The sequence below is a fragment of the Leptinotarsa decemlineata genome, unplaced genomic scaffold, assembly GCF_025532065.1.
Source record: "Leptinotarsa decemlineata unplaced genomic scaffold, Ldec_3_MD MMD2_P_RNA_scaffold_12, whole genome shotgun sequence".
Classification (NCBI taxonomy): Eukaryota; Metazoa; Arthropoda; class Insecta; order Coleoptera; family Chrysomelidae; genus Leptinotarsa; species Leptinotarsa decemlineata.
In genome coordinates, this window is record NW_027412526.1 from 10,759,412 (window position 1) to 10,785,167 (window position 25,756).

Here is a 25,756-nt window from a genome sequence, read left to right on the forward strand (position 1 = left end):
TGAAGGTCGACTCTTTCAGTTGTATTGCCAATTGCATATGCAGGACATTTTCTGTGAAAATTCCTGCACTGACGCCTGTCGGATATAATCCAACGCCCTTCGTGGTATTAGCCAGGGGAGTAGTTGTTTTCTGATAGGTGTCAGTCCATTAAACCTACTGTGTAGGTATATAGAGACTGGCTGGAACGTTTGAAGTTCCATTTACTTTAGATTTGTTTAAGGCCAGTCTTCAAGCATAGCCCACTGACTAATAAGAAAACAAGAAGAAAATAATAAAAAAGAAATGTCTACTTTGTTCAAGGATCCATTTTTTAATGCGTTTCATCATTAGACCAATATTAATAAGTATTTCAATTGAGACAGGATCATGATTTAGAAGTTTAGCTCCAATATAGGTGAAGCATCTTTGACCAATTTTTTTTTTTGCTTTTGGTATGTACACTGCTGCAGAGTTTTGAGCTCATGTTATTCGATTGTGGGGTAAGTTTTCCAAGTAATTTTTCAGGAGAAATGTGAAAACATTTTAGAAAACAGTCGCCTTAAATGTAAAATTTGTAATTCCTTATAGAGCTGTTCTGTTGGATAACGAGAGCTTTTGTTATATATAATTTTCAAAATACCCTTCTGCATTTTTTCTAGTGGATCGAGTGCAGTTGCATTCATACCACCCCAACCAATTATACCGTATTGTAGAAGAGATTCTACAAATGCGTGGTATAATATTTTCAATTTGTTAAGGGTTAGTATATTTCGGAGCTGGCGAAACCTGTATAGAAGTCCTCTCAATTTATTTTTCAAGTTATGTACTTGAATATTCCATCTGAGATATGAATACCTAAGTATTTATATATTCTGGTAAATATGACTCGTACGAATACAAATGTAATTACTTTAGTTTTTTCGAAGTTGATTGTGAGTGAATTTGCTCTAAACCAGTTAGGTAATGATTCCAGATCACGTTTAGCAATATTTCTAACGTCTTCTCATTTATTTGCGGTATATAGTATAACAGTGTCATCAGCAAATGAAATTATCTTCCCACAAGATTGTTGAGAAAATAATGAATTCAGATATACAAGGAATAAGATAGGACCTAAGACGGTTCCCTGAGGCACACCACATAATAAATTTCTTTTTTTTCACTCAGTTCGCCATTTATCTGGACTCTTTGGTTGGGATCTTCAAGGAAACTACGGAAAAGGTTGTTAACATTACCCCTTACACTCAGATTTTCCAGCTTGCTGAGCAAAAGTGCATGGCTCAGGATGTCAAATGCCTTTGCCAAATCAAGTACTACACCTAAAGCAAGCTTTCTTTTCATCTATAGCCTTATATATTATGGATGTTACATCTGCTATAGCATCCTCGGTTGATGTTGTTCTTGAAATCCGTACTGGTATTTTGACAAAATGTTTTTTCTATTTAGATATGAAATCAATCGTTTTTCGATTATCTTTTCAAATATTTTCTAAATAGAGGACAAGATTGACAAGGGCCGATAATTTGAAACATCTGTTTTCTTCCCTGTTTTGTAGACTGGAAAAATCTTGTCCTCTTTCAGATGTTCTGGAAACACGCCTTGCTCTATAGCTATATTGGATATATTTGAAATTGGTTCAGGAATGAATTATATTGTCATCAAAACTAAATGAGTGTACCAATTATCAGATCAATCTGTTAACAGAAAGGAGATCAAACTTCAATTAGTAAATTTGATCCAAACAAACAAACAGGGCAAGCTAAATAAAAATAATAATATGAATATTCGATCTTCGCTAAATGAAGTCAATAAATTTTCACAATACCGAAGTCTGGTATCAAATTCCGTCTCATAGAGTTCATTTCGATATGGTTGAACTTTATTTTGATCAACATTCTGTTCACGGAAGTATGACTTATATCCAACTATCTTGCAATTTCCCTCGTACCTAATTAAATGATGATTTTCACTGTTGAAAGCATCAACGCTTATTTCAATATGTATATTTTCACTATAGCTTCTGAACCACCCCGTGTAAACCAGAACAACCCTATATTTTTGAGAAGCGCTCTGCCCAAGCAATTCAATCGAGTGAAAATATCTGGAGAATTCTATTGGAAAAAAAAACAAAAAATTTGGTCTGTTACACATTTATAGAACACCCTGTATATTAGCAATAATTATTGAAACGTAGCTTTCATTAATCTTTAGTCGAAACATGTTTGTATCTCTGATAGGGGAGTAACTATCTTCCACCTACCTATCGTTGATACACCCTGTAGAATGATACACTTGAATAATCCAACTTTGACATAGCATGTTTCTACTGGATACCTGTATATTGGATATTATGCCTAAATAGCAAAATCATAAAAGGAGTGGGGGATAGTATTGTGGATCCATTGACAGCACTCATTAATTTGAGCTTCGTGGAGGGAGTCTTCCCTGATATCTTCAAAATATCTAAGGTAATACCGATATTTAAAAAAGGCGATAAAGACCTACCCGACAATTATAGGCCTATTTCAATCATTCCAATTCTATGAAAAATTATTGAAATGATTTTAAAAACTCGTTTAAATTCATTCATAACACAATCCATGATTGTCAATTTGGCTTCCGTACTAATCGTTCCACAGTCCAAGCAGTAAGCAGGGTGGTTGAAAAGATAATTGAGGGTTTTGAGTCCTGTGAACTAACAGGTGTTACGCTGTGCGACCTCTCCAAGGCCTTTGACTGTGTTTCCCATCAGCTACTGTTAACAAAGCTAGAACACTATGGCGTGAGAGGAAGCCCACTTAACATTTTCAAATCTTACCTATCCAATAGACTGCAATGTGTTTCTGTCAATGGCGGTAACTCTGAACAAGCAAGTGTCCAATACGGAGTACCACAGGGCTCCGTCTTAGGGCCACTATTGTTCACCATATATATCAATGACATATTTAACTTCCTCTTGCCAGATATGTGTATTGCTTTTGCGGACGACACTTCTCTGCTCAATTCACATCAGAGCCTCACTACACTCAAAACACACATGACAGCCACGAAATCTAGAGCAGAACTCTGGTTTAACACAAATCAACTGAAAATGAACAAAGATGAAACCCAAACCATCACATTCTCCTCTAACAAAAATCTTACCAATGGGTCAACTGCCAAACTGTTGGGAATAATACTTGATGACGGTCTTAAGTGGAATAGCCACATTGATAGTGCAATAAACTGTCCAGTCAGCTATTTGTGTTACGCAAACTTAAAAAAATTGTCAGTACTGATGTACTGCTTATCTCATACCACTCCCTTTTTCACTCTCACATATCCTATGGAACCCTGCTGTGGGGTAACTCCACTCAGGCTATACGAGCATTTCGACTGCAGAAGAGAGCACTGAGAATCATCGATGGAGCACGTTTTGATGAATCATGCAAGCAAATTTTCATCAAATATAAGATAATGGCACTATCTTGTATTTACATACATCAAACTCTGATTGAAATTCATAAAAATAAAGAAATTTTCAAGCTGAACTCTGATTTTCACAGCTATCCAACACGCAGTGGCTGCCAGCTGCGACCACTAAAGTTGAGATTGAAATCATCACATTCTAATACATTGAATCTCAGCCTCTACAATAAAATTGATATGAATGCAAGATGTCTTGGTTTGCATGCGTTCAAGACAGTTATTAAAAAAGCACTCATTGATAACTGTTTTTATTCCGTTAGTGAATATCAGGAGGCAATATCAATTCAATCCAATCAATGCTGATGCCCCCATCGCATATATTTTTTTTATATATATATTTTATTTCTTTACATAATTGTATATTTTTTTGTCTTTGTCTACTGCGAATAAGTATGTGTTTATATAAATCACGGGATGTTTCAACACTCTTTGTAAATTGACGTACTACCCATGTATATTGTGCATATCGTAGTCAATAAAGCATTTCTTTCTTTCTTTCTTTCTATTCAGAAAATGGCAATGCAGTTATAACAAAAACCATCACTCTTGCACCTCAAACTCTAATGCTGCTCGATGTGGTAAACACATTGTCTTGTCAGAACGGATCAAATGTTCGTCTTGGTATTAGTCAGAGAAATAGTTTTTTTTTGACGTGAATTCACCTGGTCATATTGTAAGAGGTTGATATTTCATTAAATTCGAATATTCTCTAAGGTATGAAACTGCAGTGATATCATGATTATCGCCCAACAATTACCCAACGGAAACCTACTATGTTGAAATTCTAGAGGACGAATATGAATAAAATCATTCTTGAATAGTGATGTCACGGGGCAAATATAAATCCACTTGGACATGTACGTCGTGCTGTATCTGGGGCTGGTATAGTTCCAAGAATTTCACAAATGTGAAAGACGAAGCTCGTGAAATTTATTCAATTACCGGAAAAGGATCCTTCTATACTTACAAGTTGGGAAAGGATATTATCATCACAGATTCCACCCCACTAAGGATTTCTTAAATACCTCTTTTAAAAAATCTGTTTTAAAATCTAAAAATACAGAACATTTCTTATTAACATTTTGACAAAATGTTTTGGGAGGTTATTTTTAGGTTCATAAATGAGAAAAATAACTTTATAAGGACGTACGAGCTCCAAGGTTAAATGGCATATCGCCAAGTTGCCTGATATCCACTCTCCACATTCCAGCTGATTGGCTCAGTTGAGCCACACCCGAGTGTATGACGATAAATGTCCTTCAACTGCGAAAATGAATGAAAACATCGAAAAAATAGGTAAGCTTATCCGTTAAGATCCCCATTTGAGTAAACGTGTAGTTGCCGAGACTGTAGGAATCGAAAAAGAATCAGTTATATATCTGTAGAGTAGGGAGGGTGAGTGTAGCCCGACAGCACTTCCTTCCTGTCCTTTCCAGGAAGGTGGACAGGTCACTGGGAGACATTTCCTTTATATCGGCAGGTGTAGGCCAAGACTCACCGAACACATGATAACTCCGGGCACTCGCACAGGACATGCCTGGCAGTCTCATCTTCCTGTTCACACATCCTGCATAGAGGTGTGTCCACTAGCCACATATTATGGAGGTGTTTCCTTAGTTGACAGTGGCCAGACATGAAATTCTACTGTTAAGCGTAGATTTTTCATTGTTATCGCCAGATATTTCTTCAGCGCCAGCTTCCCAGGGTCGCCCAGGGTGATCCTGACAAGATTGCATCCTTTGATTTCTGCAATTGTCAAAGTCATCAGGCCGTAGGTGCCACTGGGTCCTAAAGTTCTTAGTTCAGCCGCTTCCTTGGCTGAAAAGTCGGCAATGCCATTACCTTTACTTCTGTCGTGCCCTTTGATCCACCTCAAGATAATGCCATTATTTACTGGGGCTTTGGCTAAATCCTGGTAGCACTCTAGTGTTAGCCCTGAGGTAACACGTTGTCTGTTCAACGCTAATAGGACTTGTCTACTATCAGTGCAGATTGTTATGTTTTTGCCAGAAATTCGTTTCCTGGTTATTTCTTTCGTGGCGATTGAGATACCAACCAGTTCTGTTTGAACCACGCTGGTATTTTTCCCTTTCCCAACTTGATCCTAAGGCTTAGTGATCTGGAGTACACTCCACATCCTGAGCCTTCTTTGGTTTTTGAGCCGTATGTACATATGCGTATTGCATTTGTAGCATCTGACTCTGTGTTCTGTTTTATTTGTATTTTGTAGGGTTTAATAAACACAAACCTGGGTTTCATTGCATCACTGGTTACCTGCAGCAGAGGTTGCGCAGTAAGCGCGACCCATTCCTACTTCGAGGTTTACACCAGCCGTCCGCAATAGTAACATGGCCATCAACGCAACCTCCTTAACGTACAGGTCCAGTTGGTGTTGTTCTTATAGCTCCTGTGATGTTGAAACAAGCCAATCACTGTATTTGATATAATTTTTGGATGGCCGTTCCTTGTAGAACTTTCAGTCCCCATGTAATGGCTCCGTACGTTAACATAGGTCTTATTATTGCAGTGTATATCCAGGTGACCACACGGGGCGAAACACTCCATGTGCGTCCCACTGTCTTCCGACCATGGTCATAAGCCACATATGCTCTTTTTGCTCTACTCTGTAGGTGAGAAGTAGCAGATTACAGTCGGTTCTGGGCCTCCCCCCACCACTATGACGTATTGATTGCTTTTTTTGTTGTTGTTTAGTAACATCAAGGCGATGTGACCTTGAAGGGTCTGGTGCAGGGATCGTTCAGAATTTTTTTTTCTCATATGAGATTTTTGTGTGTGTGTGTGTGTGTGTGTGTGTGACATAGTGACGTAATTACATTTGATTGGTGTGTGTGTGTATGAGTGAGAATGCACGGTACAGGGTTTCATCATGTGCTTGTCTATGTACAAACATACGTCTGCATACTTCGAAGATCCTTCAAGTAATGAATGTTCCATCGGTGTTAGCCCACCAAGTTAGTAGTGGTGTGACGTCACAGCAGCATCCGTCCAACGGTAAGAGAGCAAGATGTTCACTCCACGACGTGTGGCTGAGTAATGCGTATTCATCGGTCTGCCCAACCTCTTTCGATGCGATACAGACTGTGACGTAACGCATCGCTCTAGCCCCGCAATCGATGGTAACACGCAGGCGGCCGAGGACTGTCTGCCTAACGTCTACCCTCTACGAGAGCGCAACGACCACTGCCTGTTCGTATCGACATCTCTTATCGCATTCAGTTGGGAGGTGGGCTTGGCGCATGTAGTTGTGAGGAGGGGTTGAATATGACGTCTTGACGGGCCCGATCAGACTGTATTTCAAGAAGCAGACGAGTGTTGGTTATGTCAGTTTATATCAAGTGAGTTAGTGAGAACTATTATATAAAATGTATTCCTGTGACTGTGGTAAATCTTTCACTCGTAGTGATAATCTTCGTCAGCATCAGCTCCAGAGTTGCTAAGGAGGGCCTCCAGTGAAACGGATGAGAGTGGACAATGCAACACCAATGTATACTTGCAATTGCTGTAATGTGACAATTCCTATGACGCATGGGAACTCTCACCGAAGAACCATGAGTCATAAAAATAATGCATGTGTTCCATTGTCTGAACGTGTTCAAATTATAACGAACGCATTCATTTGCCGCATTGCTATGTACAGGGTTGAGAGTTCGATTGTATTCAGTGACTACATGTCATTTTTCAATGAGATTAGGCAGAAGGTCATTGAATTACTGGAATCGGCCATCAGGGTCCATAAAAGCATCAAGGTGAATATGGAAGTTTTTGGGAATTATATTCTTCAGACTCAAGATTCGAGGGATACGAAGTCATTTAATTCCCAAAATAAAATAGTGGACCAATCTTCAGATTTGAATGCTGTTTTTGATGGATTCCGGGATGTAATTGTGGCTCAAACGACTGAATTCCAGGAACGTGACTCAGGTATTAATTTTTTTGTAAATTCCAACGAGATTGAGTAGTAATATTTATTTTTTTTTGTAATTTAGGTTGGACTTGTGAAAAAATACTATTTCTCGAAGTCAATATTAATAAATACAGTCCACTGGGAGGACGTTCATATGTGAAGCTACCTGAATGCATTGAATGAAGGAAAGCTGTCGTGAATGTTCGTAACGAAGATCAACACTGTTTTGCTTGGGCTATAATATCAGCATTATATCCTGTAAATGGTAGAGTGTCCTAAGTTACGTCATATCCACATTTTTCCAATGTTTTAGATGTCACAGGTATGGATTTTCCGGTTAAAGTTAATAATAAGAGTATTGAAATATTTGAAGATAGGAATGATATTTCAATTAATGTTTACGGTTTAGAGAGTGAATTTGATAAGGGTAAAGTGAAGTATGATGTGATTGGTCCATTGCGATACTCACAGAGAAGACTCCGGAGACATGTCAATTTGTTACTTATAACTGATGACTCGGGTAATAGTCACTATTGTTGGATCAAAGATCTTTAAAGATTAGTTTTTAGTCAACTATCAGCTCATGATCACAAAAAATATTTTTGTGATGGATGTTTGATATATTTTTCCAGCGAGAGATTGCTTTTACGTCATAAGATGAATGATTGTAATCTCGTTAGTACAACAACACCAAGCACCAATTTTAAGATGAATAAATATGGTCAGATGGTTGCGGAAAATAAATTAATGTTTCAAAATGTTGGGAGACAAATGAGGGTACCATTTGTAGTATATGCTGATTTTGAATCAGTACTTGAACTGTTTCACGTGAATGAGCCAAATCCAGAAAGTTCATACACGATTAAAACATTCAAACATGCTCCATATTCATTCGCTTATCTGATAAAATGTTCATATAATGATGATTTGTCAAAATTTCTTACATATAGGGGTGTAGATGCAGCTTAGAAATTTGTGAGTAGCATTGAAGATGATTTGAAAAAGATATATGAAAATCATCTCAGATACCCTATACCAATGGATGCACTAACCCTCGAAGAAGAGGAACAATTTGCTGCAGCCGGAACTTGTGGTATATGTAATAAACCATTTATTGATGGTGAAGTCAAAGTAAGAGATCACTGTCATGTTACAGGAAAGAAAAGATCACATGCCGCTCATTCCAAATGTAATTTGAATTTCAAAATCCCCAACTTTGTACTTATTATTTTCCACAATTTAAGCGGCTATGATTGCCATTTATTCATAAAAGAATTGTATAGGAATAAAGAGAAAGTTGATGTCATCCCACAAACAAAAGAGAAATACATATCTTTCACTAAGCATCTCTTCACACACACCTATATCGATAAAGATGGTAAGGTTAAGAAGAAATATCTCAAAATGAGATTTATCGATAGTTATAAATTTATGACTAATTCGTTGGAGAAGTTGGGTGCTAACTTGACCTCTGATCAATGTTTGGAGATGCATAAACATTTCCCACAAATTGAGAAATTCAATTTGATGAGGCAGAAAGGTGTATTTCCATATAACTTCGTTGATGACATTAACAAATTGAATTATCCATCATTTCCAACGAAAAATCAGTTTTATGACAAATTCATTTGTGAACATATAACAGAAAATGATTATGATAGGGCTAGAAATGTGTGGAATTTATTCGAGTGTCAGAATTTGGGTGAATACTCTGATTTGTATTTGAAGTCGGATGTATTGCTATTATGTGATATTTTTGAAAACTTTCGCACCACAAGTTTGGAGATTTATAACTTAGATCCAGCACATTATTACACTGCACCTGGATTATCTTGGGATGCTATGTTGAAGTATACGAATATTGAATTGGAATTACTGACATTGATATGAGTCACTTTTTTCAAAAAGGTATACGAGGTGGAATTAGTCAGTGTAGTGAGAGGAAACATATAGCAAATAATAAATTTTTACCAAACTATAATCCCAATAAACCTTCCACATTCATTACATATTTAGATGCAACGAATCTATACGGTCATAGCATGTCAAAACCTCTACTAACAAGTGAATTTACATGGTTGACACCTAATGAAATTCTTAACCTTGATGTGATGAATGTGAGTTCTGATAGTCCGTATGGGTATGTGTTTGAAGTAGACATTCATTATTCACAAGAGTTGAAAAATTAATACCACCTCGTACACAATCGAAAATTTCCAAATTAATTCCAAATGTGAATGATAAAAGAAAATATATTGTTCATTATAGAAATCTACAGCAAGCCATCAAAAATGGTTTGATTGTAATTAATAAACATAGAGTATTGAAATTCAAACAATCACGTTGGATGAAACCCTATATAGATCTTAATACTGAAATTCGTAATAGGTCTAACAACAATATTTTTATGGCCTGTCACTCACCTGAAAATTCAGTGTTTTGTTTGAGATCCTCAAGTACTTCTGGCTTCAGCTTGCTATTTTGCTTTCCCATGACTAGAAGTTCGATCAGCCTACCCTCGATCCACAATCAATGCTCTGACTGCTCCCTGTGAACAACAATGATGATAATAATACGAGTATATCAATAAGTTTACAGTAAATTTTTTGTTCTCCAGCGGCAATGCCTTTAATTATTCAACAAAATGAACATATAGACGAAGAACTATGTGCGAAAAAATTAGAATTCGCAGTATTCTGAACTTCCAAGCTACGCTCAAAGAAAATTTGAGAAACTGTAATGCAATAGATGATACCTCAATGGTGATTACAGTGGATAATTCTGGAGAAGATTCCACAAAAATCGACAATGGTGTCAGCAATTCGAACTTAATATCAGATAAAATAGAAAGATTACTAAGAAAATAGCATTTCAGCTTAGCATATAAGATTGGTACACATATAAAAAACAACAAGTCACACATAGCCAAGGATAAGAGATACGGTGTCTACAAACTAACATGCGGATCATGTAGAAATTACTTCCAAGAAATTTCGAAACGAGAATCTCCGACCATGAAAGAAGTTTTGAACTGAAGAAGACCAATTTCATCTACGTGTGTCATCTTCTGGAGAACAATCACGTTTTCAACACTATCTACGACATACTACATATAGAAAATAAAGGACAGAAATTGAACCTACTGGAGTCTCTGGAAATCAATAAGGACAAACATCCAAATTCCAAAAAGAGATTAACCACTCACCATTGTTAAATCTGTTTTCATAATGCCATTTTTCTTATTCATATTCAAAATTTACCTACTGTTCAAATACTTCCCTGCGGGACACCTGAGATTATTTCTTTTAGGGATGACCATGAGTAATCATCCAGTTTGACCCTTCTGTGATCGGCCTGTGAGATAGCTGGTCATCCATCCAAGAGAAATGTCATCGAATCCTATGAACTTGAGCTTGCTGATGAGTAAATCGAAATTAACTAAATCGAAAGCTTTACTTTGATCAAGCAGTACTGAAATGGTGACTTTTGATTGACTTCTGAATCTCGCAAGATAGTCGATTACTTTCAAGAGGGCAGTCTGCGTTCCATGTTTTTTGCGAAACCCAGACTGCTCGTACGGGAGTATTCGATTTTATTCAAGAAAAGCTCTTATTTGACGGGAAACATTTTTCTCGAATATTTAAGAGAATGAGGGCAGAATGCTGATAGGGCGTAGGTCACTGAACGTGGTAGGTGCATTCTTTTTCAGAATTGGAATTATATTAGCAACCTTCCAAACATCTGGAAAAATACCCTGTCTGAAGGACTCATTGAAAATATGTTTAACTTTATCAATACAGTGTGGTATCACTAAAGAAATAATCTTGATATTTATATTGTCGATACCTAAAGCATTAGATTGTATTTCTTTGATAGCAGTCAAAATATCATCATCACATATATCGGTGAGGCAAAAGTTCATAGAAGCGTTCAATTTATTATGATTGTAGAATGAAAGAGTGCCATTATTTACTATTGAATGTCCAGCCACGTTTGAAAAATAGTCATTGATTTCTTCAGGTCTACGTAATTCAATTGGAAGGCTATTGGTTTGCGAGGATGATTTTGTAGTAACACCCCAATCTGCAAGATTTCTCCATGTCATTTTTGAATTATTTTTATTTTTGTTCAAAGCAAATTGTATGTAGGTATGCTGTTTTTTCACGTTTGACTGCGGTCATTGACGTAGTTGCGTAAAGTTACATAGAGCTGTCTAGCTGCTGCTGTTTTTTTCTTTAAGATATTTGACATGAGCTCTATCACGGATTTTCATCATCAAGTTGATATTATAAGTTATATACGGGGATGCTTTATGTTTTTTGTTCACAGTGCAAATTGGGGCATGTTTGTCAAAAAGCATAATGATGCATGATGAGAAAATTTACTTTGGAATTAATATCCTACATAGTCACAATATCACCCCATGGTAAGTTAGCAGCATCTTGAGAAAAAAGTGAATGATTGAAATTCTTGAAATTTCTTACCATTACTTCATTACTAATGCAAATGACATCAATCAGATATTCAGAAGTTGTTGTTATCCGAGTAGAATTTTCTACAATTTGATTCATATCGAAACAAGAAACTAGGGCAGTGAATAGTTGAATATCACCAACTAACACCACAGTAGATGTTTCCAAATACACTCGTTCCAGTACAACCTAACTTCTGCATATAGTCCTCTACAATTGTTCTTGGTGGGCGATAAACAACTTCACAGGCTATGATATGAATCGCTGGAGATTAAATTCATTTGGAATAACGTTCCCAGGAAGTTCATTCCACTCGAGCACAGTTCACCAAATGAAAGAGTTCTTAAACAGTGAAGTTCAAGGTGGACTGACTTGAACCTCAAAACGATGAGCAGCCACAGTCCGTCTCGTATTTTTGATATGTACTGCTTTTAGTGGAATCAAATGTCCCAAGTCACTCCAACACTTCACGTGAAAGAGACAACTGTTCAACCTTTCTTCCAGAATTGCAAGTGATGTTCGGGTCTCCAATCAGACGGAGGAGTTCAGCAGCTTGAAGATATGCTAAGGGGTGGTGTTCCATACCTGAGAACAATAGTCCAAAGAAGGTCTGATCTGAGCTTTATGAAGCATCAAAAGTATGAGGTTGAGGTATGTACAGTTTTCTGGTTCGGAACAATGTTCTAAGCTGCCGCTTTAGCGAAGCAGAAAGTGGGATCGTCTGACCTGACATTACTATATCCGGTTTGGAGACATTTATCTATTTGGAGAAAACCGATGCCTGATTACTTCAACCCCAATTCGAAATTATTTTTAGATCCTCATCAAGATATGTAACCTTCTGCTGCAGGTGCATCCGTAACCAGTGTACTAGAATCCAAATGGAATGGGACAAGTGTGCTGTCACCAGCAAAGCAATATATTGGATTCTTGTTTTTTTTTCAATTAGTCGTTGACATACAATGGAAAGAGGGTTGACGATAATATAGATTCCCAGGAAACACCAGCGTTGATGGTGAAAGTATTCGAGAGATATCCATCGACGGCCACTTGCAGGGATCGTTGTTTCAGGAAGCTGAGGAGCCATACACAAAAATTATCCGACAAGCCATAGCATCAAAGTTTGACCAGCAAACCCTCATGCCACACACGGTCAAATGCCTTAAAAATATCAAGTGCAACAGCTCTTGATTCTTCATGTTTCTCGATTTCGTTATTCCAAATATAGGAGATATACGATAGAAGGTCGCTTGTTGATCTTAGTAGATGAACAAGGCGGGAACGAGCGCAAAATCCCATGTATTTTCTTATGGAGCTGAACTTTTTGCAATTTTTGGTTCAAACAGGAGTGGGGGAAACGTGTGACGTCATCAACGCAGGATGGAACGAGTATCGTAGCGATTCAAGCGTGGAACTCCGCCCCTCGGCCCCTTTGGTACTCCACCTAACCTATCAGCTCCCTTAGTACTCCACTCCTCGGCCCCCTTGGTACTCCACCTAACCTATCAGCTCCCTTAGTACTCCGCCCTCGGCCCTTTTGGGATTTCGCATCACCTTACGTTGGTGTAGAGGCTAAGGACAATGTCTACCGCGCGGACGATCCAGGTTCGAATCTCATAACTATAAACTTTTTTTAATTAAAATCACGTGACAAGGGGGCCTGAGCGATGATGCGGAATCCCGAGGGGGCCGAGGGCGGAGTACTAAGGGAGCTGATAGGTTAGGTTGAGTACCAAGGGGGCCGAGGGGCGGAGTTCCACGCTTGAATCGCTGTGATACTTGATCCATCCTGCGTTGATGACGTCACACGTTTCCCCCACTCCTGTTTGAACAAAATATTGCAAAAAGTTTAGCTCCGTGAGAAAATACATGGGATTTTGCGCTCGTTCCCACCTTGTTCATCTACTGATCTCTGTTTCCGAAAGCCATATTGATGGTCGCACAAGGCACTTGGTCGCACTTGAAACTCCCACATGGGACTTCAACTTGACTTAAGAATCATCTCAATATTTACGGCATCAAAGATGGCGCTGAAATTCCAATTTTTTGATAGCAAAAACAGAAAATATATTTTTGATATGGAACTGATTTTGCATCTTACCGTAGGGATATTTAGGTTTCCAAGAAATATTTTTGAGAAAATTCAAACCAGGTGTTGACGAATACGCTTTACAAATTGATACACACTAAAATTTCTTGAGTGAAACTTTTTTCAAAAATAAAACGTTTCCAAAATGAAGGGTGTTGAAATTCAGGGTTTTCCTCCACAAGTTCTAAAATATTGATTATTTTTTCATGAAATTCTAGGTATTACGTTACTGCAAAAAGCACGGAGGCTTACAGTGGGATAGCTAACTCTATTCGTACCTCAATTTTCAAGCTAATGGCCTGTAGTAAAATTCTTTATATTTCAAAACTATTTGTTAAGGTTCGCTCGAATCTTTACTTGACAAGAAAATCGCCAAAACATCGAAACGATATAGTGTTCGAAGCTGTTCCACAAAAAAAAAAACGAATTTATGCATCGATATGTCACAATGGATGAAACATGGCTCAAAAAGATTACCATTTGAGTGGACTACACGTGATGAACCGACTCCAAAGCATGTAAAGACACAATAGTCGGTTGGCAAGGTTATTGGTATCAGTATTTTGGGATGCCAATGGTAAAATATCAATTGACTATCTTGAAAAAGAAAGAACCATCGACAGCGACTATTACAAAGCGTTATTGTAGCCTTCGAAGATCAAAATCGCTAAAAACCGGCCCCATTTGAAGAAAAAGAAAGTGCTGTTACATCAACACAATGCACCGCGTCACATATTAATGAAAACGATGTTCAATTGAATGAATTTGGCTTCGAATTGCTTGCGCATCCACCGTATTCTCCTGATCTGACTCCCATCGACTTTTCCCTGTTCTTAGACCTCAAGAGAATGCTCGATGGAGAGAAATTCAGCGGTGATGAAGACGAAATAGTCGAAATTGAGGCCCATTTTGAGGCTAAAAACAAATCGTATTATAAAAATGGTATCGAAAAATTGTATTACCGGTGTAATCATTGTATCGCCCTCGAAGGCAACTATGTGGCATAATGAAATCTTTTTTTTTCTATTTTGGCCTACTAACTTCTTAGCCCAACAGTTATGATCTTTAGTTCCAGAAATATTCCACGTGAGAGTTTTAGGTGAGAATCCCATTATACTGGAACAAGTGCCCATTTTACTGTAACGAGAGGCATCGATCATAACATTTTGTTGACACGCTTTGATATGACATCTTTGGAAAATAGGAGAGTTATCCTTGGTATGAAATTCTTGCATAAATTACCAAACAACAATATTAACAGTACGGTTCTTTTACCCGAGATCAATTTCTTAGTACCAAGAAGTGAAGGTCAACACAATCTGAAATTCTATTGCGAAGCATCACGCACAAATGTTATGCTACGATCCCCATTGAATTTTATGTGTGAATAATACTAACATTTGTGTCAGTACTGCTACATTGAATGATTTGTAACTCTTTGTGTTATATACTCAATTTTTAATTCCTTCTGAAATTCTACGTATACGAATATTTTATATACAGTGCATTTCTTTAATGCCCCCCTTTTAATTTTTGAACGGGTCAACTCAAAATATTGAAATTTGGGATTATGAAATTAATGCATGAATACTTTATTTTGAAGTGAAATTGACAGATGAAACTTTCAAGATGGCGACTGGGCGCCATCTAGGGAAAAAAAATTAAAGGGAAAAGGAGGGTCTTGTGACATATCATTGTGAAGCTTCTAATGAATATTTCACAACCCTAGAATATGAAGTTAATATCTACACCTACTACAAAATGGCGGAACATTTAATAATTTCCTGAAGACAAAAACATTAATATCGATATTTCTAGATATATTCCTTTTTATTTGCCACATGGCTACTCCAACAATCCGGTAGGGCTTGTTAAATTATTTTTTATTCATGAAAACGACAAAAAATGTCTGTACCGACAGAAAAAAATTAACGTTTGGCCATTAATATTGGGAAACCATATTGTAGCACCTCTATTAATTGATCAAAATTTGACAGGGAAACTGTATTTGAATATGCTGGAAACTACTGTTGACTGAAATCGTCGAAGCGAATTCTAATGAATTCGATATGGATATTGTATTCCAACAAGATGGAGCACCACAAGTAAGAAACTATTTGGATACTATTTTTCCCGGTCGTTGGATTGGCCGTCGAGGTCCTACAGAATGGCCAGCCCGCTCGCCAGATTTGACACCTTCGGACTTTTTTATAGGGCTATTTGAAGCGAAAGGTGTACGAAACTGAACCTGTTTCAATATTGGATATACGACAGAGAATAATAAATATTTGTAGAGATATTGACGTTACTGTGTTCGAAAATGTTCAGCGTGAAATATCGGATAGGCTGTTCATATGTCAAGAAGTTCAAGGCAACCATTTCAAGTATCTTCTGAAGTGACCTCGAGCTTATTACCTCATATTATGTAGTTAAATATCAATGTATTCAGGAATCAATCAATCAATCAAAATATGCTTTATTATCAAAGAATAACATCTTGTTGACAAAGCCTGTATAAATAAAATAAATTAAATTGAATCATATGAATAACATTTAATAGTAGGAGATTTGAGCCGGTTCTAAGCCTCCCCCCACCACTATGACGTATTAATTGCTTTTTTATTGGTTGTTGTTTGGTGAAGTTAATGTGATGTGACCTTGAAGGGTGTGGTGTATGGATCGTTCAGAAATTTTTTCCCGGTTCTAATCCTCCCCCCACCAATATGACGTGTTATTTGCTTTTTTTTGTTGTGCAGTGAAGTCAAGGCGTTATGACCTTGAAGTGTCTGGTGCATGGATCGTTCAGATTTTTTTTTTCATATGAGATTTTGTGTGTGTATGTGTGTATGTGTGTGTGTGTGTGTGTGTGTGTGTGTGTAAGAGAATGCACGGTACAGGGTTTCATCATGTGCTTGTTTGTCTATGTACAAACATACGTCTGCATACTTCGAAGATCCTCCAAGTAATGAATGCTCCATCGGTGTGAGGGCACCAAGTTAGTAGTGGAGTGACCTCACAGCAATAACCGTTCAACGGCTAGAGAGCGACATGTTCACTCCACGACGTGTGGCAGAGTAATGCGTATTCATCGGTCTGCTCTCACCTCCCTCGATGTAGTGAAGGATGTGACGTAACGCCCCAGACTCGCCATCAATGGTGACACGCAGGCGGGCGAGGACTGTGCTAACGTCTGTCTTCTCCGAGAGCGCAACGACAATTGCTTGTTCGGCTATCGCTCTCGAAGCAGTGAATGATGTGACGTAACGCATCACCCTACCCTCGCTATTGATGGTGACACGCAGGCGGGCGAGGACTGTGCAAACGTCTGCCCTCTCCGAGAGCGCAACGATCACTGCTTGCTCGTGCCGGCAACTGTTATCGCATCAAATTGGGAGATGGGCTTGGCTGTGACGTCAGGCATCTCTAGCGGATGCATCGATGTGTCCTTACCTACCCTCACTCTCTACGGTGATGCGCAGGCGACGTGGATTATGGTATTTAAGAAGCGGGCGAGTGTTGGTTATGTCAGTTTCCATCGAGTGAGTTAGTGAGAACATATCAAAGAAAATGTATTCTTGTGAATGTGGTAAATCTTTTACCCGTAGTGACAACCTTCGTCGTCATCAGCTCCAGAGTTGCCAAGGAGGGCCATCAGTGAAACGAGTGAGATTAGATGACGCTGCAGCACCTATGTACACATGTAATTGTTGTAATGTGATGATTCCATTGACTCAAGTGAATTCTCACAATAGAACTCTACAACATAAGAATAATACATGTGTTCAATTCAGTGATGGTGTTCAAATTATAAAGAGCGCCTTCAAACGTCGGATTGCGACATACAGGGTGCAGAGTTCCATTGTTTCCACCGATTACATGTTATTCTTTAATGAAATCAGGCAGAAAGTTATAGAATTATTGGAATCGGCCATCAGAGTTCACAAAATCATCAAAGTGAATATGGAAGTATTTGGGAGTTATATTCTACAAACACAAGACCTGAAGGAAACGAAATCATTTAATTCACAGAATAGAACAGTTGATCAATCTACTGATTTGAATTCCTTATTTGATGGATTTCGAAATGGGATTATCGCTCAAACTACAGAATTCCAGGAACGTGATTCAGGTAAACATTTCTACCAAGTTTTAATTGGATGGATTAGTAATATTGTTCTGTATTTAAGGTTGGACTTGTGAAAAAATCATGTTTCTGGAGTTGAACATTAATAAATACAGCCCGCTCAGTGGATGTTCATATGTGAAGCTGCCTGAATGTATTGAGCGTAGGAAGGCCGTGGTTAATGTCCGTAATGAAGATCAGCATTGTTTTGCATGGGCTATCACTTCAGCACTACATCCTGCAATCGATAGAACATCAGAAATTTCATCGTATCCACATTTCAGTACAGTCATAGATGTAACAGGTATGAATTTTCCGGTAAAGTTGAAAGATATTGTGAAATTTGAAGACAAGAATGATATTTCAGTTAATGTGTACGGTTTAGAAAGTAAATTCGAGAAGGGTAAAATAATGTATGAAATAATTGGACCATTACGTTACTCTCAGAGAAGACTTAGAAGACATGTCAATTTGTTACTTATCACAGATGATTTCGGTAATAATCATTATTGTTGGATCAAAGATCTTTCAAGATTAGTTTCAAGCCAATTATCGGCTCATGAACATAAGAAATATTTTTGTGATGGCTGTTTATTATATTTTTCTAATGAACAATTACTATTACGTCATAAGATAAATGATTGTAATCACTTGAGTACTACAACACCATCAACCAATTTCAAAGTCAATAAATATGGGAAAACGGTACCTGAAAATATACTAACTTTTGAAAACTTTGAGAAACAAATGAAGGTACCATTTGTAGTGTATGCAGATTTTGAATCAGTACTGAAGCCGATTCAAACCACTAAACCAAATCCTGAATACTCGTATTCGATCAAGACATTCAAACATGAGCCTTATTCATTTGCTTATTTGATTAAATGTTCATACAATGATGATTTATCAAAATTTGTTTCGTATAGGGGTGTGGATGCAGCCCAAAAATTCGTTAGCAAAATCGAAGATGATTTGAAAAATATTTATGAAAATCATCTCAGGTTTCCTATTCCTATGGATGTACAAACTCCTGAGGAAGAGGAACAGTTTGCTTCTGCCACAAATTGTGGCATTTGTTTCAAACAATTTAATGATGGCGAAGTCAAAGTGAGGGATCATTGTCACCTCACAGGAAAAAAAAGGTCCCCTGCTGCTCATTCATCTTGTAATTTGAATTTTAAATTGCCAAATTTCATTCCTATAATTTTTCACAATCTCAGTGGATATGATTGTCATTTATTCATAAAGGAATTGTATAAAAACAAAGATAAAGTGGATGTCATCCCACAAACTAATGAAAAATATATATCTTTCACAAAACATCTCTTTACACACTCCTATACGGATAAAGATGGTAGGGTGAAGAAGAATTATTTGAAAATGAGATTCATTGATAGTTTCAGATTCATGCCTAGTTCTTTGGAGAATTTAGGTGCAAATTTAACATCTGATCAGTGTATCGAGATGCGCAAACATTTCCCACAAATTGAAAATTTCAATTTGATGAGAAAGAAAGGTGTATTTCCCTATAGTTTTGTTGATGACATCGAAAAACTGAATCATCCAAGACTTCCAACCAAAAATCAATTTTATGATAAACTCAATTGTGAACATATATCAGATAATGATTATGGGAGAGCTCAACTTGTTTGGAATTTATTCGAATGTCAGGATTTGGGTGAATACTCTGATTTATATTTAAAGTCAGATGTGTTACTATTATGTGACATTTTTGAAAACTTTAGAAATATATCTGTTGATAAATATAAATTGGATCCGGCACAATACTTCACTGCACCCGGATTATCGTGGGATGCCATGTTGAAATATACTAATATTGAATTGGAATTACTAACTGATATTGATATGGTTCACTTCTTTCAAAAAGGTATTCGTGGTGGAATAAGTCAATGTAGTGAAAGGAAACATAAAGCAAACAATACATTTTTACCGGATTATAATCCAAATGAACCATCTTCATTCATTTCATATTTGGATGCAACAAATCTATATGGTCACAGCATGTCGCAACCATTACCAACAGGTGAATTTTCATGGTTAGCACCTCATGAAATTCTCAATCTTGATATAATGAATGTGGATATCGATAGTCCTTATGGATATGTATTGGAAGTGGATATACATTATCCCCAAGAACTTCATGATAAACATTCCGATTTACCATTCTTAGTTGAACGTTTGATACCTCCATATGCAAAATCGAAAGTTCCCAAATTAATTCCAAATTTAAACGACAAAAGAAAATATATTGTTCACTATAGAAACTTACAGCAAGCTGTCAATCATGGTTTGATAGTGATGAACACACATAGAGTATTGAGGTTTAAGCAATCATGTTGGATGAAGCCTTATATAGATTTGAATACTGAAATGCGTAATAGGTCTAATAACAAATCTGAAAAAGATTTCTACAAACTAATGAATAATGCAGTCTATGGAAAAACAATGGAAAACGTAGACAATAGAATTGATGTTAGACTCATTACACATTGGGAAAATATAAAAAGAACTATAGGTGCTAGTTGTCTCATATCTCGACCAAATTTTAAAAAATGCTCTATTTTCACAGAAAATTTTGTTGCCATTCAATTGGCTAGAGTAAAAGTTCATTATGATAAACCACTATATTTAGGATTTTCCATTCTAGAATTATCTAAAACAGTTATGTATGATTTTTTCTATGGATGTATCAAACAACAGTTTGGAGAAGATGCGTCCTTACTCTACACTGATACCGACTCCCTTATTCTCAAAATAAATACAGACAATTTCTATGAATTTATCAAAAATAATATAAATAAGTTCGATACATCTAATTATAAAATAGGAAACCAATTCAATATTCCAGTGACAAAGTCAGTTCTGGGTAATTTCAAAGATGAATTCCCAAATGATCCAATAATCAGCTTTTACGGTACAGGTGCTAAAGCGTATTACGTGAAATCTGTTGATGGTGAACTGAAGAAGGCCAAAGGTGTGAAACGATCTGTTATAAAGAATGAATTGACATGTGAAGACTATGAAAAAATCATTGAAGAGGGAGGTATGATATTCAGGAAGATGAACTCGTTCAGAAGCGTATTGCATGATATTTACACTGAATTGAAAAATAAAGTCGCTTTATCGTATCATGACGACAAGAGATTCATCATTCCGAATACCACTCGAACTCTTCCATGGGGTCATAGCGATATAGAATTTTATCGAAATGATCCTAATGATAACATTCGTTGGGTGTCTGAAATCGTTCATTCTTTTTCTCAAGAGAGCGCCTTAGACCAACTAATCAATTTGTTGACTGTAGAGATGAATAATTGAATTATAATTCGAAGTATTATTGCTTATTCCTTCAAACCGGAACATTCTTATTTGTGATTATTGTATTATGTATTGTATATGTATCACTTTTACCAAGTTACTTAGATGAATAAAAAATGATAAAAATATTATTTGTTTCATTTCTATTTTCCTAACCAATTACTGTATATAGCATAATGTAAATGAAAGAAATATCAGTTTGAAAAGAATCATCGTAGAGTGCACAATGTCTAAAACAATCGATAAGTTTGGTAGAAAAAGAAAATTGGGTGGTAATGTCATTCGAGGTCCTCCCGGGATTGGTTTTAAATTAACAAAAGATGGTCATTATGACATGCAAAGAAAAATATTGAAAAATATAAGCGAACCAATTGACAAGAGTGATTGTGTAACTGTATCATATCTTGAGGGGGAAATTAACGGAACAAAGGAGGTTATACTTCTAGCCCTACAAGCTGCAATACAATCCACAATAGGTAATATTGCTCGCGATGCCCGTCAAGCATTTGACGATAAAATTGCAGAGGCTCGGATAACTTTCACTCGTAAATTTGACAAACTTACAAATGATGTGGACATAAAAATGTCTGACATAACAGCGTCTACAAATAAAAAATTTGATGCTATGTCAAACATAACAGGGACTACAATGAAAAAGTATGATGTACTAGAAGAGAGAGTTGAAGTTTTGGAGAAAAGCCATAAAGTCAGGCCATCAGGTGGACTGGGATATCCAGGACTGGACATTGATCCAAATGTTAGAATAATAGAACCAAAACCAAAACCAACAGATGACGTATTAATTGAACCAACATGGTGAATTTACTCCCGCGTTAGGTTAGATTAGATTAATACATACTGTAGGTTAGGGTCATAGGTGTTAGGTTAGGTTAGGTTTCACGGCGCGCGAAGCGCGCGGGTGGGGGTGGGGGGCGGCGGGGCCGCGCGTAGCGCGGCCCCGCCGCCCCCCACCCCCCCTCCTCCCCCCGGGGTGGTGGGTGGGGGGCCACCGCGCCGGCGCGCGAAGCGCGCCGGCGCGAGCGTAGCGAATTGGGGCGTAAGCCGCGCGGAGCGCGGCCCGCTTTCTTCCCACCATTGCTCACCCCGCCCACTTCCTACCATTTCTCGCCCCACCATATTCCAACCATTGCGCATGCACGCCCCCACCTCATTCCCTCCACTCCCAATGATGTTGATACCCCGAGGAGCACGTTCTTCTACATTCAGTACGACAACTCCAGTCATCCAGAGCAGTCCAGCCATACTCAACCAGAAGCAGTGTACTATACGACGAGGAGCTAAGTTTGAGTAAGTTAACAATGTACTTTAATTTTTTACATCTACTAACTTTGTATTATTTTACATTTTCAGAATGGCATCCAACACTCAGGAATTAAATAACGCTGTGGCATCCATCATGCCTATGACAGAGCAGGAGAAGGCATCCACTTCGCGAGTTAGGTGCAGATCCACCAGCCCTGACTTATTCGAGGAGGAGGAGGAAGTCAGGCCTGTAAAGAAGGTTTGCCAACGACCTGCAGCGAAGGTTGGTCCTATTTCTAAGTACCGAGCTACTTGCAATAGGACTAATCCTTATGCAGGTAGTTGGTCGACCGCTCCAAACAGCTTAAGGCCCTCCACACCACCCGCAGCAGTAGTGGAACAACCTAGGGCGCCTTCTCCGGAGGAGCCACCAGTCGTATTGACCCCATCGGAGGAGGCTCCCATCGTATTCACTCCGTCGGTGGTGCCGCTTTCGCCGATGCTGGCAACACCGGTGACGAATCCTGAAGTGTTAGTGCCACAAGTGCGACAGCCTATCGGAGAGGTTAGTGAAATGTTGGACAGTTTTCTACAGAGATGTAAGGAAGCAGAACATGCTTCTCGAGCTAGTGAGGCCGCGTTGGTTAAAAGGAAGCGCGAAATGGCTGAAATTGTTAACCGACGGAGGGAAGCAGAAAAAGTAATAGCCGAACTAGATCGGAAGTATGCATCTCTGGAGAAAAAGTGTGAAGCAGATACCTCTTCGATAGAGACTTATAAAAAGTTAGTGACTTTTATAAAAACTTTCCCATAGATTAAGTGTAAGTGTAGTAAGATTAGTTTTAGGTTAGTTAGGAATATTTAATTAAGATAGTTTTAAGTTTATGTTTGTAATTTTAGGAAATAAAAATAAAATAAAAAAAAAAAAGAAGTGAAATTAAGGGTGTACATTGTTTTGGTTTGGTACACATTGAACAATGCGATGGTTGGAGCATTTTTCTTCACTTCGTCTCATTATTATTTCCTTTTTTTATTTCAATTACAAGTTCTTCTATGCAAATACCTCACATCAATTTTTGTGTTCTCTAATCTATTGTAAATAATCTCTTGGGAAGAAAATATGTTTCATAATGAAATCAATAAGTATATTTCATATAATTCATATAGTATTTTCAATTTTCTCTTTCATGGAATATAGCTCATGTCATTTTTGAAATTCATTCCCACTTAATCCCCTCTCCTCCCCACTCCTCCCCCACTCCCTTTCAAAAGTATAAAAGTAGGAATTATCTGTTGGAATATTCAGTTGATCAGCCACCTTCAACATGGAACCTGATTCAACTACTGAGCCGTACAGTGACCCAGCGCATCAACATCCTTACTGGGCTTCTATCCATGAAGGTTTCGTTACCTCCACGACGGCACCTCACTCGATGAATTATGATGACATAATTTATGATGATCGGATACAAGTGCTTCACGTTACTGGAACCGATCAAGCGGACCTGTCTGATGGGGATTATCCAGATCCCTATGATTGGCGGAATGATTACGAATGGGATACACAGTCCGGAAACACAGACGACGACGACAGCGATGACGATGATGACGGTGACGCTGACAATGAGTCCGATGATAGTCCTCCACCATCCCCTATCCTGATTGATGAAGTCCTGAATTCAGACGATGATATGTAATCGTTTCCTCATTTCTCCCATCCTTTCTATTCCTTTCCTTTCCTTCCACGGAGTACACACTTTTTGGTTGGTGTACACGAGGCACTGCGAGGTTGGGGCAGTGTCTTTTTCCCTCTCCCTTATTAGTTTTTTTATAATAATCACTCAGAGTTTCTCATAATAATAATCACTTAGAATTTCAAGAAAATTGTCATTCTTATTGCTTTCGAATTTCAAACACTGAATTGTTCTACATTTACACTTCACCCCCTCCTTTTTTTCCAATATAAATAAAGCATCAATCCCAGTTCTATATCATTCTTCCACAATGTCGAGTGCTGATTCCACCACCGAACCGATGAGTGTACCAGAGTGTTCTATGACGAGTACAGGCCCCATCCAGGTACATGGAATAGATTCAACGTTCGATCATTTCAGTACAAATTTTGCACAAATGCTGCAACGTATCTATGATCTACCTGATGATTTCCCGGCACGTATGGAAGAAGGTATGCAAGAGGAAGTAGAGGCAGAGTTAGAGATGGATGTCAATGAGTTAGACGATCTAGAGGATAACGAGCTAGATAATTATGCTAATGATGATGCCATTAGTATATCGTCTGATTCAGATGATTATGAGGATGACATCATCAGTATATCATCAGATACAGATGATGATACAATCATCATTGTTTCTGATGATGATGAGGAGCGTTAGTCCATACCATTGCATGGATTAATAAAAAAAACAGCCCTTTTCAGGGCTACAATTGAAGACTGAAACAATAAAAAAAAATAGCTCTTTTCAGAGCTATCATTATACTTTCAAACAGAAACAGGTTCATACCATTGTTAACATTATAGTCTCAAACAAAATGTATGTATGTAAAAGTATTCATCATTATATGCATACAATGATTGACAAAATGCCAACTTCAACTTTCATTTAAAGTAGTACTCATCATATGCATAGATATTCAATGACTATCAAATTCCAAATATCGACTTTTCAGTCAAAGTAGTAATTTATTTGTCATATAATGTATAGATATTCAAAGACTAACAAATTACTTAGACTTTTATTAGTCAAAGTATTCATTTGTCATATAATCTATGAATACTTATACAACTAACTACTGTTTGTGTGAATAATGTAGCCCTGAAAAGGGCTGTTGTTTTTTTTTGACCAGTAGGTCCACGGTTATTGTGCCACAGGTTGGACATTATTACATATAATACATGTAGATACTCGGGTGAAGTTTGTTAGTGGCCTCTCGCAAGCTTCACACCAATTCTGCCCCATTTCCATAATTGAGACAGTGTTGTGGGTGTTGACATGGGCATACCACCCTCCATTATTGTTTCTATGCGAATAAAACCGAAAGCAGCACCAACATAGTTTTTTGTTCTCTCCATCTATT

General features: G+C 37.6%; 2 protein-coding genes and 1 long non-coding RNA gene across 4 annotated transcripts in view; 2 read left to right on the forward strand and 1 right to left on the reverse strand.

Moving 5' to 3' along the window:
- Window positions 1-25,756, reverse strand: part of Nca (neurocalcin homolog) — a 363,981-nt gene that overhangs the window by 29,501 nt on the left and 308,724 nt on the right. For both annotated transcript variants that reach the window (XM_074174020.1, XM_074174021.1), the window contains exon 2: window positions 9,797-9,921. In XM_074174020.1, coding sequence (XP_074030121.1) covers window positions 9,797-9,866 — 70 coding nt within the window. In that variant the 5' untranslated portion in view covers window positions 9,867-9,921. The remainder of the gene's footprint in view (window positions 1-9,796; window positions 9,922-25,756) is intronic.
- LOC141481797 (uncharacterized) lies at window positions 16,499-21,137 on the forward strand. The gene is made up of 2 exons (XR_012465185.1): window positions 16,499-18,063; window positions 18,122-21,137. It is a non-coding gene; the product is annotated as an uncharacterized lncRNA (long non-coding RNA).
- On the forward strand, window positions 22,550-23,473 carry LOC141481799 (uncharacterized). The gene is made up of 2 exons (XM_074174011.1): window positions 22,550-22,704; window positions 22,768-23,473. Exons 1-2 carry the CDS (start codon window positions 22,550-22,552, stop codon window positions 23,471-23,473), a joined length of 861 nt encoding a protein of 286 aa, XP_074030112.1.